The following is a 16,934-nucleotide window of genomic DNA, read 5'->3' as shown; positions in this document are numbered from 1 at the left end:
AAATAAATAAATAAAATCTTTAAAAAAAAAAAAAAGAAATGCAAAGAGTGTTCTCCTTTTGGTTACTTCTGCCCACCTTCCACTCCCAAATCACTGTACAAATCCACACACCATTGTTTAGTATTTTCTGCTTCAACAAATAAATTAAAATTTCCATATTATGAAAGAATATGAATGAGATGCAATTTGCTAAAGCAAGGTGTCATATAACTCAAGGACGATCTGTATTTTGTAAAATGAAAACTCTCCTAGTAATATATATCAGTAATCTATCCTAACCACCTTGTCTAATGAATATTAATGCTCCTGTGGTTTTTTGCTAGCATCTATGACACACTGTCTTTTACTCTAGTTATTTCTGAACCTCTCCATCTACTTTATTATTCAACTGTAAAGTCCCTTTAAAGCAAAGCTGTATCTCCCTCACTTTTGTGTCCCCCATGTCTCACACATGAAACCCAAAATAAAAACTGGCTTAACATCGGTCCTGTATTATAACTATTTTATAGTTATGACCTTTAAAAACTGTCAATAAAGTGCATTTACCTGTATAGCCCATAAATTTTCCAGGGATTTCTTGATTACAGCAACGACTGCAAAAAATCTGCCCACACAGTCGGCAATGGTGTCTGCGCCTGAAGGTCGTAAATTTCTCACTACAGTCATAGCATTCTTTACACTGGCTATCGGGCATCCAGTATTGCTTCAGGTCGCTATCCTATAACAATAACAGTATGTGAAATTGAAAATATGAAAAGATGCAATGACAAATGCAATGCTAATCAATATCCTACAAGGTTTCTTTTGCAGAAATTGACAAACTATTTCAAGAATTCATATGGGAATGGAAAAGACCAAAATGACCTTAAGCCTTAAACAGCCTTAAACAAGACTTAAGGTGAAGGACTTACATTACCAGCTACCAAGACTTATTCTAAAACTATAGTAATTTTAGACAGGAAATTCAATCAAGGATAGAAAAAAATGGAGCTATAGAACAGAAAAGAGAGCCCGGCACACCCTCACACATGTATATGGACTTATGACAAGATTTATAATGCAATCAGTGAAGCATGGTCTTTCCAAAAAAAAAAAGGCAACAAAACGAAACAAAACCAAAAAAATGGTACTTGGTCCAATTAGACCTCCATGAGAAAAAAATAAAGCTTGACCCCAAAACTTTACATGAATTATAAAGTTTCTTGAAGAAACCATGAAAGACTATTTACTGACCCTGGGCTAAATAAATACTTCCTAAACAGAAAAGCTCTAACTTAAAACAAAAAGCACTAACCATAAAGGGGAAGAAAACTGAAAAATTAAAATTAAGAATTTGTACATAAAATGTGTTCATAGCTGGAGGAAGTACTAGCTGAACATTCTTTCGAGTCGAGTAGCATGATGCCATTTTTAGTGAGTATGCCATGAGCCCCATGTAAGTATTTAGTAAAAATCTTCTAAAGCCTCAAGAGAGTACCTGGCTTTTCCCCTCCATGATTTCCTTGAGGCGTTTTAATACTGTGCTGAGGCTTCGAAGCTGAACAGCTGTACGAGGGTCATGACCTCCAAAGGTAGGTTCTGCTTTCCTTCTTGTGTCTGAGTCAGATTTACCAAAAAAAAAAAGCAACCTTATTATTAGTCTCTAATATCTATGCAAAATAAGGTATAAATGTGATGCACAGTGCCCTTATGTTCTCCCAGCCAGTGATATGGATTGAGAGTTAAACTAGTTTTTATAAAGGTAAGAGGCTGTTGGAAGTATTTATTACCATGTAAACCACTGCTTCACAAGCAAGTAAGGAAGGACTACCTAAGAAAAGCACTAAGACCACTGACGATTTGAGGCCTCAGATGGACACACTGCTTAAATGGCCCCAAATTCATTAATGATTTATTGGGCTCTTTGGTTCCAAGCCGTAATAAATACCTGCTAGAAATTTAGCGGAAGAAAAAGCAATCCCTGTGAGTTAACCTAGCTTCGTTTCTACAAACAGTAAGCAACAGTTCAGTTCATTAGAGACCAAGTACTTAAGGCCTCATGAAGCAGATGATCAGAAAGGAGTTTAATAAAACACATTCCCAAAGACTGACAGAGTTTGGAACATCCAGGGTGGTAATTTACCCAGAAAATTCCCTTCACCAAGATCTAAACAGATTAAAAATGCCAAAGAATGGCTAGAACTCCAATCCTACCCTTTCCTGCCACCTCCTTGACCCTGCAGCTCCGAACTGGAAGGGATCACTTACACTTTAAATAGCAATACTAAAGTCAGTCCTATCAATAGTAAAACAGACCCAAATTCAGCTTCGTGGCCAAAATGGGTATGCCCACCAAAGCTGTCATATTATGTCCTTATTTTAGAGCAAGATCCCAAGTGAAGTTTCCACCTATTCCTGGCTCTGGCAGTTAAAAAACCTAAGGATGAAGTGGAAGTGGCTTGACAAAAAGGAGGAACATCTCTATTAGCTTGAACTCATTAACCTAATAACCTATGGCCGATTAAGATGGAAAATACCCCACCTTAAGTCTCTCTCAAGCTCACTTATCTGCTAGATTTGTTTTAGGCGTTCTTTGTTTTGGTTGGGTGGGACAGAAAGGATTACCGAGAAATGAGACGTTGCTCTCTAAATCTAAATTGACAAAAAACTGCCCAAGACAACGGAATAACACAAATGATTATCAAAAGCGCACCCATGCTAGAAAACTTTAAGAACTTTATCTTTGTATAAATAGTCATATGCTAATTTCAGCAGACAGCCCAGAGGAGTTGTTACTAGAATACAACGTGCAAGTATCAGAATGACCAAATTTTTCTTGAGTATCACAATATAAAGCAAGTGTTCATAATTCACAAGTTGAAAAAAGAGGCAGATGAAACCGTTAGATCGCAGATCGCAATGGCTGTGCTCCCATGCTGGGACAACAAATAATAGTGAAGCCCCCTGCATTTAGCTACTCAGAAATATAAGAGAGTACAAAGAGCATCATTCACTAGAAAAGGATGAGCAAGGCTGTTCCTGGAACCAAAGGAATCACAGGATGAAGGTGGAAAAGACCTGAGAGATCTGGTCTAGCACTCTGCCCTAAATAACCTAAGATGCTTCTCTTGTAAAATGGATATTACATAATTGATTTTCCTAAAGTCACAGGGCTAGTAAATTGTGGAATTACAGCCTTTCAGTAGAAAAAGGAACTTGATGAGTCAGTCTCAGGCTTCTGAAGCTTAAATGCCCCTAGCAGCTAAGGCAGAAAGAATCAAAGAATCAAAGGGACCTGATAAAAGACAGTAAGGAGTGGTGGGGATTGCAGCAAACTAGACATTACAAGCTCCACCTAGTGATTTTTTTTTTTTAAGATTTTATTTATTTATTTGAGAGAGAGGGGAGCAGGGGGGAGGGGCAGAGTGAGAGGGAGAAGCAGACTCCCAACTGAGCAGGGAGCCCGACGCCAGTGACACCAGGCGGCTTGATCCCAGGACCCTGGGATGATGACCTGAGCCGAAGGCAGACGCTTAACCGACTGAGCCACCCAGGTGCCCCACCTAGTGATATTTAAATTCAAGATTATCAAAACACCAAGGCAAGGTGTGACAGGCTATCAGTTTGTAATCCCTAAGAGACTCTAGTCCAACTCCTCAATTTACAAATAAAGAAATTCTATGCTTAATTCAGCATAGGATGTAGTCAGATCCCTCACCAAAAACAATAGTGTTTCCACAGGTCAGGTTCAAAAGGGAAGGAGTTCACTGAGCTTAAAGGTTAAGGTGGGGATGGTCTCTTCCTTCCAACCACTTGGGGTTGAAGAAGAGCTCCTCTCTCCCTCTCCCCCTTCCCACCTTCTGATTCTTCCTTCCAAATGGCTGATGTAACCCAGGCTGAGGCTCGTTGCCCTAGGAAACCTGCAGAGGTGATGCAGCCTTGCTCCAGTCCTCAGGCGGTTCCGCACCGAGCCTCGCCTAGCTGGCTATAAGATATCTTCCCACCAAACATCATTACCTGTGCCTGCCTACTTTTCACTCGAGGATTTCATGGGGAAGACTGGCCAGACAAGACAGGATGTGGTGTTCAGGGACACGTGACTTCCAATGTTGCCCCCTCCCTCTCTATTATGCCACCTCTCACTGCCCTTCTATCACCTTGAGCTGGGCAAACCACTGTGCTCAGTTTAATACTCTAACAGAAATAAAACATAAAACAACTCACTTTGTCTTGTCTCTCAATTCAGGCACTGATCCCCAGCCTACCTATTCTCATCAGAAGAGCATGAAAATGAAGGAGATGACTATAGTCGACTAGGACATAGAACAAACAGGCAAGAGCTCAGCTTATCCAGCCACAAGGACAGTCTGCACCCCAACAAGGACAGAAGGCCAAGAGCAAGTGGCAGCCGGCTAACGGAGTGGAGAGAGTTCTGCAGCCAGAGGCATGCACACCACATTACACTAGCCATCCCAAGAACAGATGCGGAATTCATTCACAAAGCTGAAACTAACCTGTGTTCTCCTGGGGATGTTGCAAACTGTTCTCTGCTGAAACCCAAGCAAGTAATTAATCAAAAAACAGTCAAGAGATCTGTGCTTGGCCTAAGATACAATTTAATAAAATGCTTAAGAATTTTTTTTTTAGGTATCAACAAATTCTTTCACTACCGAGGTAACAGTGTCATTAATTCTGAGGAGCACCTGACTATTCCAAACAGCAGAAAAGTTAAGTCAATAAACAACCTGGGAAACATAATGACTGGAAAAATCTAACACACAAGAGAGAAATGAAATGTCTCACCTAATACTGCTGAAGATCGTCGCCGGAGTTCCTCGTTAAGCTGTTTTTTATAAGGTGTAGGTGACCTCACAGACTGTGTTCTTGAAGGGAGCTGAGGGCTGGCCCAACTTCCACCTAGAGACTGCTGCTCCCCCTGGCCCCCTTCTGCGCGCTCTGTAGCAAAGGAAAGCTTGGCATTATTTGCAAAAATAAGACTCAAGAGTTCAGCAAAGAGAAGGAACAGAAGAAATTGTTCAGAAAATAATGTATTAATGTATTACTTGCATAATTAAAAATTAGGTTTAAAAAAAAAGAAATTCAAAGAAAGTGGCAAAATTATAGGCCCATATATCCTTGTCATATGTGATCCTCAGTTTTACATTTCGTTAGAAATATCTTGGGCATATTAAAGGAAACAGAATGCAAGCTTTACATGCCTGCAGAGATTTTTTTTGATCGGTTTTGTTTATAGGGCAGATCCCATGTACTATTAAACCAGGGCAATAGTGGGGGCGCCTGGGTGGCTCAGTTGTTAAGCATCTGCCTTCAGCTCAGGTCATGATCCCAGGGTCGTGGGATTGAGCCCCACATCGGGCTCCCTGCTCCGCGGGAAGCCTGCTTCTCCCTCTCCCACTCCCCCTGCTTGTGTTCCCTCTCTTGCTGTCTCTCTCTATCAAATAAATAAATAAAATCTTTAAAAAAAAAAACAAAAAAACAGTGCAATAGTAAATAGTAGGTGCTCAATAAACATTTGCTGAATAAAAAGATTATTGTCTTGTGATGACTAAATATAATGTGGTATGCTGGATGAGATCCTAGAACAGAAAAAGAATTTTAGGTAGAAACTGAACAAGTATGAATAAAACACATACTTTAGTTTATTAACAATGCATCAGTGATGGTTCATGAATATAGTATAGTAAGTATACTACACTAACGTAAGATAACAGAGAAAGCTGGGTGTGGGAGTATATGAGAACTCTGTACTATCTTCCCAATTTTTCTATAAATTTCTATAAATCTAAAAGTAAACAAATTTTTTAAAAAGTCATTATCTTAAAAATGGGCTGAGAGGAGATTTTATACAGCTTTAAATATGACTACTACTAAAAGTCAGTTAATACTATTAAAATTTCTCCTGAATTCATTTAACAATTAGCCCTCAAATTCCTTACAACAAGAGTGATTACTTTCTAATGCATGTCAAATAATACAGCCAAATAAAAAGCAAAGATACAGGCCATATTTTTTAAAAAATTTTTCCAGGTAAAAAATATATTACTTGAAAAGAGCTCATTTAAAATGTACCTTTTCACTTCCAGTTATGGAATGAACAAGTCATGGGGAAGAAAGGCACAACATAGGGAACATAGTCAATGGTATGTAATAGCATTCCATGGTGACAGATGGGAGCTACACTTGTGGGGAGCAGAGCACAATGTATAGACTTGTCCAATCACTATGCTGTACACCAGAAGCTAAAGTAACACTGTGTGTCAGCTACACTTCAATGAAAAAAATAAAAAATAAGGAAGATCCCAAATAAAGGAGATTCTATAAAGTAACTGGCGTGTTCTCTACAAAAATGTTAATCTCACAAAAGACAAAGAATGGGAGACTAAAGATAGATGAAAATTAAATGCAAAATCTGACCCTGGACTGGATCCTGAAAGGGAAGTTTTCTTTCGGGGACAATTCATTTGTTTGGAATACAGACTGTTCATTAAATAAAAGTACTGCATTGATACTAAATTTCCTGAAATTAGTAAGTAAAAAGCATCTTTTCCCTTGATATCATTACATTTACACCTTAATCTAATGGGTTTAAGTCAACAGGCATGCTGACAGTTTCAATTTTGGAAAAATAAAAACCTTTCCTCCCATATGCTGATTCTTCTAGTTTTATAGGTCTAATTACAATCTTTTGGCTATTAACCCCTAAAAGAACAAAGTCCATTCTGTGAACTTAAGAAAGTTGAAACATATTAAGAAAGGAAAAAAAAAATGCTAACTCAAAAAGGGACCTCTTTTTTTTTTTTGGACCTCTTTTTAACATTTAGTTTTCAATTCAGATCTTTAGTTACCAATAATTAATAAGATTACAGGGACTATTCCAGCTTTCTCTTCATAATAAACCCCAGTGACCTATGATTAAAGCTATCTCTTTGCTGATATTTCACATCCTTGCAAAGACACAGCATGAAAGCTGAACAAGAGAATTTCGGAGAATCAAAATTGCAGGTTCTCTGATCCTTAAGAATAAGGCTTACCTTTGTTAAATCGAAAGAGATTGACGAAAGAACTATACGCTGACTTAAAAGGAGGTTCGTCCTGATCAGGAGTCAAAGGTTTAAAGTGTGTGAGATGAGAAGGACTAGTAGGAGATCGAGGCAAATCATTAGCAGAGTCCAATGTTGGGGAAGTCTTATCATCTGTGGCCATTTCATGAGTCTAAAAAACAAAAGATATGAGTTCCTAAGGAAGCACAAAAGTTGATTCCAAACAGCATCCCTAAACATCTGGAAATCTGACTCTGAAAACTCAGACCCCCGAAAACCAAAGAGTAAATAAATCTAGTTTAGCATATATTGCAAATTAAGGCTTAGAAACACTGCAGTCTAGATCATAAGGGTCTCAATCACGTCAAACTATGAGTACACAGCCAATCTAATTTTCAACATTGCTATTCAATCTACAAAAAATATCAAAATCATTAGCAATTTTGAGGTAAGGTGTAAGTGTGAGCAGGAAAAAAGCGTTTTGACATAATTTATCTTTTTCCTTTTAAGATTTTTTTTTTTTTGACAGACACTCAATAGTTTTTTAATGTTACTGAGGAAAACTGGTTTTACACAAGCATATTAATTCCTCAAAATTTTTTGAACTTAATTCAATTTTTTCTTTTAAAAAATGCAAAGCAGGGGTGCCTGGGTGGCTCAGTCAGTCAAGCTAAGCGTCTGACTCTTGATTTTGGCTCAGGTCATGACCTCAGGGTCATGAGATGGAGCCGGAGCCCAGCATATGGGCTCTGAGCTCAGAGTGAGTCGGCTTGAGATTCTCTCTCCCTCTGCCCCTCCACCAGCTCATATGCAGGCACGCTCTCTCTCACTCTCTAAAATAAATAAATAAACCTTTTTAAAAAATAAAAAATGTAAAACATAAATATTTCCCAGAAAAGATGGAACAGTGATCCCTTAATGACACTTCTGTATAACCTCAAAAATTACCTCAAGCTGTGCCTTATCACCTCAAGAAATATACAAATCAACAAGCTGTTCCTATCATCTCTTCTTTTAGGCCCATGAACCTGGCTTTTCTCCTTTTAAGAGTAAACTCATATAGACATTAAAATGAAGATCTTAAAGGACCTTTTTCTAAATAACTAAAAATCATAATTCAACCGAAGTAGTAAAGGTAACCACATCACCAGATGGAGGATACGGAAAAACACCGGTGTCCATTTCCTGTCATAATACTTCAAATAAGTGAGAACCATAAACTACGCATAACCCTAGTCATTAAAGTGCTATAGTTTGTCAACTAATTTATGTTTTACTAAGAGGACATCATACTCTTTCAAATGCTTTTCACTTTCAAAATCATATCTACCATCTCGTTTTATTTTTGCAAAAATCCTGGAGGGAGCACAGAGCTGAACTTACTACATTTCACCTTTGAGGCAACCAATGTACACTGAACCTAACACCTTTCTTGAGGGTTACACAGCTAGTAAGTGGTAGAACTGTAATTAGACCCCAAAATTTCATCCTAGAATTCCCTTTTGATCAAAATTATTTTTGTAGCTCTTCACAGACTTCCAATTTTAGCCTATCTGAATTCTAACTACTCAAGACATTGCCTGATTAATAATTAATTAATTAATTAATTAAAGCAGAAATGAAACCATGGACTTGAACATGATTTGGCAATAAATGTTTATTGGTATCGAAGAGGGGGAGGAAAGGAGGAAGAAAAAGAGGAAGGAGTGTTAAGGCAGAGCAGGGAGAGAGGTGGAGGAAAGAGAGACGAAGGTGGAGGAAGGAAGGAAGGAAGGAAGGAAAGGGTGAGAGCGGAGTGAGGGAGGGGGTGGGAGGAGGAGGAGGAAGGGAAGGAGAGGGAGAGAGGAGGTCTCTAATATCACCCACTATTGGGGAGAGTAGTCAACAATCCATATTCCAGCATAAAGGATTTTGAAGCAAGCTGCTGACTGAATAAATGTAAACTCAAAGGGGGGGAGAGGGGACAAAAGGGAAGGAAAAAAAAAGAGCACTAAGGAGAAAGGATTGTGTGATTACAGCAACAACCCTCAGGCCTGGGAAAACAGTCTACATTATACTTTGACACAAGTAACATCAGAAGCAGAGTTAGCAATCTGCATAAAGAATCTCAGCATTACTTCTGAGGGTCACCCACATACAAAACTAATTAATAAGCTTTGGAGATATGAGGATAAAAATTACCATGACAACACCCATCAATTGTAATCTCTGAAACATAAACATAGTCACATAGTTCATCTTAAAAATTCCATAATGACACCAGGATCTTGAAAAAACTGTCTTACAATTCTTATTCTCTGGTAGCTTAAGAACTCTGCGATATAAACTGGACTCTTTGCTAACTGATAGGCAATTAGAAATATTAACCTACTCTTCCAAATGCCAGTACTCTGCCTCTTCTCATTTGAAGGCTACTAGTATATACAGACCCACCCACACGCTATCCAGGTGATTAAGCCAATATGAAAGCCAATCTGGTATTAAACATAGAAAATAAGCCCAATCTACTAGCCAATTTCAAAATATAGCAGATGAAAAAAACCCAAGTATCAGCTGAATCATTTCTAAATACAGTTTTTAAAAATACTTAAAATGTACCCAAAATAATGCAGGTCAGCTGAATACCAGAAATGTCAGTTTCCACTAACAAAGATTTTTTTGTTCAATTTTTCATCAACATGCCAACAGAAACACTAAAGCAAGACCACAACATGATCCATATTACTCCTCCCAGAAAGAAGAACAAGGGAGCATACAGGGAAAGAAAAAGGGAATGTAGTCTTGCTCCACAGAAGACTTAACCTGCCCAGTCTGTCAAAAACCCAAACCCAACCAAACAAAAACAAAAACAAAAACAAAAGAAAGAGGGGCGCCTGGGTGGCTCAGTGGTAAAGCGTCTGCCTTCGGCTCAGGTCATGATCCCAGGGTCCTGGGATCGAGCCCCACATCGGGCTCCCTGCTCGGCGGGAGGCCTGCTTCTCCCTCTCCCACTCCCCCTGCTTGTGTTCCTTCTCTCACTGTGTCTCTCTCTGTCAAATAAATAAATAAAATCTTTAAAAAAAAAAAAAAAAGAAAGAAAGAAAGAAAACTAAGGTTTTTTTTAATCCTGATAGATGGAAGTTTTGGAGTGGCAGAAAACCGGATTCAAATAAGTTAGAAATAAGAGAGTGCGATACCCCAAACCACTACCCTCTACTGTCAGCATGGTACTCATTTTAAAACAGAATGCACTGAATTAATACACGGTAATTTAACAGATACCTACATACTTCCGATAAGCCTAAATAACTTGCTTTATACAGAATTCTAGCACTTCTCATATGTCTTGACTATGTTAAAAATAATAATCCCTATATTGGACAGGAGGCTCTTAATTCCCTAAAAATATCCGTCACATTTCATCCTCACCCTTTTTTGGGGAACATTCTAAGCAAAGGGAAAATACTAATTGGGAAATCAAGTCTCCTCCTCAAACATAGGTAGAAACGGAATGGACTCAAATAGCAGAAGCAATCATTTAAGGAGATATACACATGTTTGAAAACCCACTATTGGTGTCGTTTTCTGTAGCTCAGGAACTTTCTTTTTCGGTCTACGGATGCACCTCTGACACACAGACGAGAAGCTGATCCATCGGAGGGAGGAGGAATTGGACTGTGCACCTCCAAAACAAGCTCAGGGACACGGGACAAGACAGGGGCAAAGGAACTTCAAATGTGTCCAAGGAAACCTCTTCAGGAACAGCCGCACCCGGCTCCCTTCCCCGCTCGCCAGACAAGGGGCAACCACGGAATCAGGGAGCCGGCTCACTGCGGGCACAGCTTCTCTGCCCTTCGTTGCCCAGCCTCGGTCGCAGTCCGGCCTCCAGACACGGTTGGGAAGCGCCAGCTCTCGCCTTCACTTCAGCCTTCCCCTCCGCTCTGGTCCCGGAGCTCCCCAAACCGGCCTTCTTTCCCACTCTCAGCGCCAGCCGGCCGCGCGCCAGGCCCCGTCCCTTACCTGCGCCTCCCACCCCGGCCCCGCCGGCCACCCTCCACCCCAGTCGCCGCTTCACCCCGTTCAGGCGCAGGAAGCCAGCTCCGGAGCGCGGGGACAGGGGTACTCGGACCACCGACGGTTGCTGCAGGAAGCAAAGCCACTTACATAGTTGATGCGGCTTCTCGCTTCCCCCGAAGGCTCCGCCCCCTGTTCCTCCTTCTCTCCAATCCGCAATTCTCCCGGGCGCCAGCTCCGCCCCCTCCTTCCCGTCCGCGCCACGTTTGGATCAGACGCCCAGGCAAAAGGAATCGAGCTCAAATAGAGTCGTCCTGGACAATTTGACTGATTAGGCCGCCTCAGCCTTCCCAGAGGAAGCCAGGGCGACTGCGCGCGTGAGCATCACGCGTGCCGGGTCACCCGACGGGTGCTGGCTGGGCCACTACAGTTACCGTATGTGTTCGATGATGTGGGCTCTCAGAAGATGTTACCGCGCTCAGCGTTCCCAGGGACTGACATGCACAAGAGCGCAGACTGTTGTCACACTTGTGACTCGGTCAATGACTGGCCATGTGACCTTAAACAAATTACTAAATTCCTCAGGCCCCTGCCCTCGTAACTGTAAAATGAGGCTGATAACAACACCCACTTCACAGACAGTTTTTTGAAGATCAAGTAAAACATTGCACATAAAGCATCTGGCACAGTGCCTTACCCCAGAGTAAATGATGTGAGCTCTTTAGCTAGTCTTTTCATTCAAGTTTTGTGTTGCACCAAGACTGAGTGCAAAGAAAATTACCAAGTTGCTCAGCCTGGCTAGCATCAGTCCATCTTTTTGTCCTGCTGCGAGCATTGTGCCCTTAGCTGAAGAAGACATGCCAAAATCTGCTGACCCCAATCGTGGGGCTTGGCAGGGGCGGTCAGAAAGGAAACCCAGAGTGCGGTGCTATTATAATTAAATTCTTCAGGCCCTTTCCTCAAGAGTTTTGGCAAATCCCTACCCAGTTTTCCTCAAGTTAGCCTTCTTGGCCGATGGAGAGCAGCATCGAAGCCCGAAGACTGGTACCAGTACAAGGAAATCCTTATCACCCTCAGCGGGGCCCTCAGCAATCATCCTAAGAGTAGTCAGTTTCCTCTTCCATTTCTCAACTGCTCTTCCACATCACACCATTCCTCCTGCCCCATTACCTTGACTATCATTCTCAGCAGAGAATCTGAGTGAGAAAGCTGGGGTTATTGGGTGTGACCGCTAATAAACCCTTCGTTGAAACACATATTTATGATTCTTACTGAGTCTAGCATTGTTATGATGGTACTATGCTTATATTCTTCTATCAGGTATCACTTGCATTTGTACTCAAAATAGCTTTTCCTTTTCTTTTTTTATATTGATTCCTAGTATTCAACTAATTAAACAAGGAAGCCATTAGACTGAGATGGTTCTAATGTCTTAGTAGCCTATATAAGCAAACCAAGACCTAAGCCTGTAATGCCTCAAGGTTATGAATTTGAAACCTAAGGATAACCAATCACAAACAACCACCTAAGGCTTTTCCAAACACGGCAACTGCCTAAGCTTGTAGTCAATCAAATAATTTCCTTGCTTTGCTTCTGCCTCTTCTCTATAAAAGTCTTTCCCCTAGCTCCTGTCATTGTAGTGCTTCCAATCATTTCACATTTGGCAATGCCCAATTCCTGCTCAAATAAACTCTTAAAAATTGTAATATGCCTCAGTTTATTTTTAATAGTATCAGTACAGACTCGTGATTTTTTTACAGTATATTATGATTCATTACTGCACCACTCTTTTTGAGTCAAGGTTTCCCTGATTTGCCCAGTGAGAGCCCCTTCAAGCAGCTCCCATGTACATTTGACATGCCTTTCCCCCTTTTTGAGCACTTCCTTACCTTCTTACCCAATAAAATATACCAGATTCAGCTTGAACTATCCTTGCTCCAGGTCTAGAATTAGTTCTGTAAGGATCCCTTTAGTAGAGAACACAAAGATGTTTTTAAAAATCATGAAATTCAGTTCTGTCTAGGAAGTAATGAAATTGGCACTCTCATACATGCATGTGAAAACATAACTAGGTATATCCCTCCTAGAAAATTATTTGATGGATCCAACAAGCGCCTTAAAATTGTTTATACTCCTTGATCCAACAATTGCAATTCTAGCAATCATGCCTAAGGAACTGATTCTAGTGCAAAGTAGAATGTAGTGAAATATATTTTTCAGTTATTTAAAACAGTAATAAATAAATAAAAAGGAAACAAATTTCTAATGAACACAACAGGAAAGCAATACAATCAAATGTTGGACAATTATGCAGTCATTAAAAATTATGCTAAGACTTTATAGAGCATGATTCTTCATTTCATGGTCAATCTTCTTAAAAGAGTTATGTTCCCTTTCCCCACCTCCCATTCAAACGCCAATCCCGTAGAGTATGGCTTCATTAAGAATCATTCTGATAGAATTATTCTTCTTTAGGTGCATTTGTGAGGTCCACCGACTTGCCAAGATTATTTTCAGGCTTTGTCTTCCTTGCCTTCTCTGTAGTACCCCCTCCTTTTTGGAAACTTTCTCTTTGGTTCCCATCAGTCTGTGCTGATTTTCCTACTACCTTCCAGACAATCCTTGCCATTCTCTTTTGGGAACTACTTTTCCTCCACCTGGCTGTTTAAAAATGTGAAGTATTCCACAGAATTCTCACTGAGGTAGACTTTTCTTCTTACTGTATACTTCTAGCTTATGACCTCATAAATTCCTTGGCTTCAGCTACAATCAATACGTGCTTATATTAGTTTGCTAGGACTGCCATAACAAAATGCCACAGACCGGGTGGCCTAAACCACAGAAATTTACTTGTCACAGTTCTGGAGGCTGAAAGTCCAAGATCAAGGTGCATGCAGGGTTACTCTCTCCTGAGATCTCTGTCCTTGGCTTGCAAATAAATGGCTACCCTCTTGGCTTGCAAATAAATGGCATGCACGTTCATCCCTTTATGCATGCACATCCTGTGTGTCCAAATTTCCTCTTCTTATAAAGACACTAGTCAGGGGCACCTGGTGGCTCAGTTGGTTAAGCATCTGCCTTCGGCTCAGGTCATGATCCCAGAGTCCTGGGATCAAGCCCCGCATTGCATTGGGCTTCCTGCTCAGTGGGGAGCCTGCTTTTCCCTCTCCCTCTGCTGCTCCCCCTGCTTGTGCTCTTGTGCTCTCTGTCAGATAAAATCTTAAAAAAAAAAAAAAGACACTAGTCAGATTGGATTAGGGCCCACCAATATGACTTCATTTAATCTTCATTACCTCTTTAAAGGTCCTGTCTCCAAACACAGTCACATTCTGAGGTATAGCGGGGTTGGAGCTGCAACAGATGAATTTTGGGAAAAGGAGGACACACAATTTAGCCCATAACAATGCTAAAGATTCTCAGATTTCTCTCTTTAGCCCAGACACCCCTCCTGAACTCATGTAGCTAACTGCCTCCTTAACATCTATATCTTGCTGTCCCACAGGCATCTCAAATTTAAGAAACTTTACACTTAACTCATTTTCTTGGCCATCAAACCTGTGACTCTATCTATATCCCTTCTTTGTTGAAGGGCACCCTGTCACCCAAACCCTAACCCCAGAAATCACCTGCACTGTTCTTTCTCCCATAATCTTCATGGCCAATAAATTTCAATGAAGTGAATTTCCACAAGGTAGAATAACTGTTCATTCTACTTCATTTTTTTAGATCATCAAAATGAAAACACAAATGCCTTAAAGTATTTATGAGAATCCCCTATTATCTAGATGAGGGTGTCATAACCAAATACAGACAGAAATTTCATAGCCCATGTTTCTATTTGTTTACAACAGTAAATAGAACCAGCTAATATTAAAATACTCAGATTTTTTATTGTCCAAATGAAAACCAATGATGTCAAGGCATGCAATATTAACCAAACAGAGAAAAACGGTGTGCTAAATGAATCTTCACATGACACCCAGAATAGGCAAGCTAAGTTCAAAAAGAACAAGAATCTAAGCAGTGAGCTTCATATTCACATTTCAAGCAGTAACTTAACTTCAGCCAAACATCGTTTGTTACATTTAATTAATGTTGTCAATGGGTAATGTATTATTTTTATCATACTATATCATATCATCATTTTGTCTATAAATTTATTTTTTAGTTGTATAAGAGCTAACCACATAAGGAGCATATATCTAGTTTTATGCGTGTACATATATGCATATTATAAGTCAATTCTAGGGATCTACAAAAAAATGTGTTTTCAGTGAAAAAGGAGTTCCTACATTACTGGCTTAAGAAACGCTGTTTTAAGATGCTGAGACTCCCACGTGTTAACTTGCCTCCCACGTAGGCTCAGAGCCTAATTTGCAGCCCATCTCTAGCAGTATTTAGGATTTGATGGAATACATTTTGTGATTAAATTCACCTTCATTCTGTATGATTTCCTATATTTATTCTCTCTTCTCACATACGTTCAATGTATTTTATCATGCTATATTTTATGTGCCTTGAAAGCTGCCCTAAACCCTTTCTAAAGAATGAATATACTTTTGGTAGTAGGCAAGGGGTGATAAATAATGTGAACCTGATATAAAATGGAGTAAATTTACAATCTCAGGTGACTTTGCGTCTCAAATTCTAAATGAAAATACAAGCTTATACTCCCCTATAATAATTTCCACAAGAATAAATGGAGGTGACTCCTATTTTCCATTAATCCACCTAAAAAATCAACAAGTGCAGGCTACCTGGCTGGCTCAGTGGTAGGGCATAGGAGTCCTGATCTCGGGTTGTGAGTTAAAGCCTCCTCTTGGGTGCAGAGATTACTTAAAAATACAATCTTAAAAAAAAAAAAATCAACAAGTGCGATGCTACGTATTCTTTCTTCTTACTTTTTTCTTGGGAAAAAAGACCAGTGCCCTCTAGTGTCCAAAATGCGTCTTGCGTGGTGCCTGTTATACCGGTTTATCGTCCAAGAGTAATTGTAATAATCCGATGCTATAAATTTTTAAAATAAATTTTGGAACATTGAATCAGGACAGCAATATACAAGCATTACACTCACTACAAATCAGTGTCTAAAATACCTCTCCCCCCCAAAAATGAAATAAAATACTCCTCCCCCATGTTTTCAAGAGTAAGAAATACACAAAAAATAATTCCCTGCAGGGGGCAGAATTTTTTTTTTATTCCACTGTTTTCTTAAGGCTTCACATCTTTATTCCGGCTTCACTGGGATCCACACAATAATCTCCTATCTTTATCTTCTAATGCAAATGACAATTGGGTTTATTTATAGTATGTACTTGGTAGTAATTAGAATTACAGGTACGGAAGTTCTGAAGACGTAGTCGTTGGTGGTGGCGGACATTATTTACCATGGTATGCCTGCTTGTTTAACTGTTTAATCCTTTGCATTCTCGCTGCACCAAGAAGCCCCCAAAGCCACCTCAAGCTCCCTACCCCCCGCCCGCACTCTTCCTTCAGCCAAGCGCTCGTTCCAGTCTACCGCACACCCAGGTAGCGCCGGAAGTCGGGGGAGCTCCGTCCTCGTTCGCCTTTACTGAAGACCTGGAAATTCACTCTGCGGGGCCCTAGGCGGCGTGGGTCTTAGAATACCAGCCCTGGCGCGCCCGGGTCCCGAGCCTGCAGGTGGCTTTCACGTCCTTCCGCCGCAGGGAGCGGGAGCCGAGTCCAGGGGGCGCTGCGGCCCCTTCCCCACCGGGAGTGCGGCGATGGGTGAAGCGAATTCAGCCCAGAAGTTCCGGGACTCGTCCCCGCCCCTTGGCTCCGCCCACCCCCGAGTGGTCGGCGCGCGGCGATTGGCGGCGTGGAGGGGGCGGAGCTCCGGGAGGTGGGCTGAGGGGGCGGGCCTGGGAGGGGACAAAAGCG

The 16,934-nt window shown here is 40.7% G+C and overlaps 1 protein-coding gene across 2 annotated transcripts in view; it reads right to left on the bottom strand.

The window, feature by feature from the left end:
• Positions 1-7,203, bottom strand: part of PIKFYVE (phosphoinositide kinase, FYVE-type zinc finger containing) — a 71,986-nt gene extending 64,783 nt beyond the window's left edge. The window contains exons 1-4 of one of the 2 annotated variants that reach the window (XM_044913709.1): positions 7,032-7,203; positions 4,783-4,935; positions 1,478-1,596; positions 547-718 (exon numbers count right to left, since the gene is read on the bottom strand). In XM_044913709.1, coding sequence (XP_044769644.1) covers positions 547-718; positions 1,478-1,596; positions 4,783-4,935; positions 7,032-7,203 — 616 coding nt within the window. The remainder of the gene's footprint in view (positions 1-546; positions 719-1,477; positions 1,597-4,782; positions 4,936-7,031) is intronic. The other variant, XM_021703148.1, reaches the window with a different exon arrangement.
• Between the last annotated feature and the right edge of the window lie 9,731 nt (positions 7,204-16,934).

This window comes from Neomonachus schauinslandi, chromosome 3 (assembly GCF_002201575.2).
Source record: "Neomonachus schauinslandi chromosome 3, ASM220157v2, whole genome shotgun sequence".
Taxonomy (NCBI): Eukaryota; Metazoa; Chordata; class Mammalia; order Carnivora; family Phocidae; genus Neomonachus; species Neomonachus schauinslandi.
Note: the sequence above shows the minus strand (reverse complement) of the source record. Positions and strands in the feature narration are given on the sequence as shown.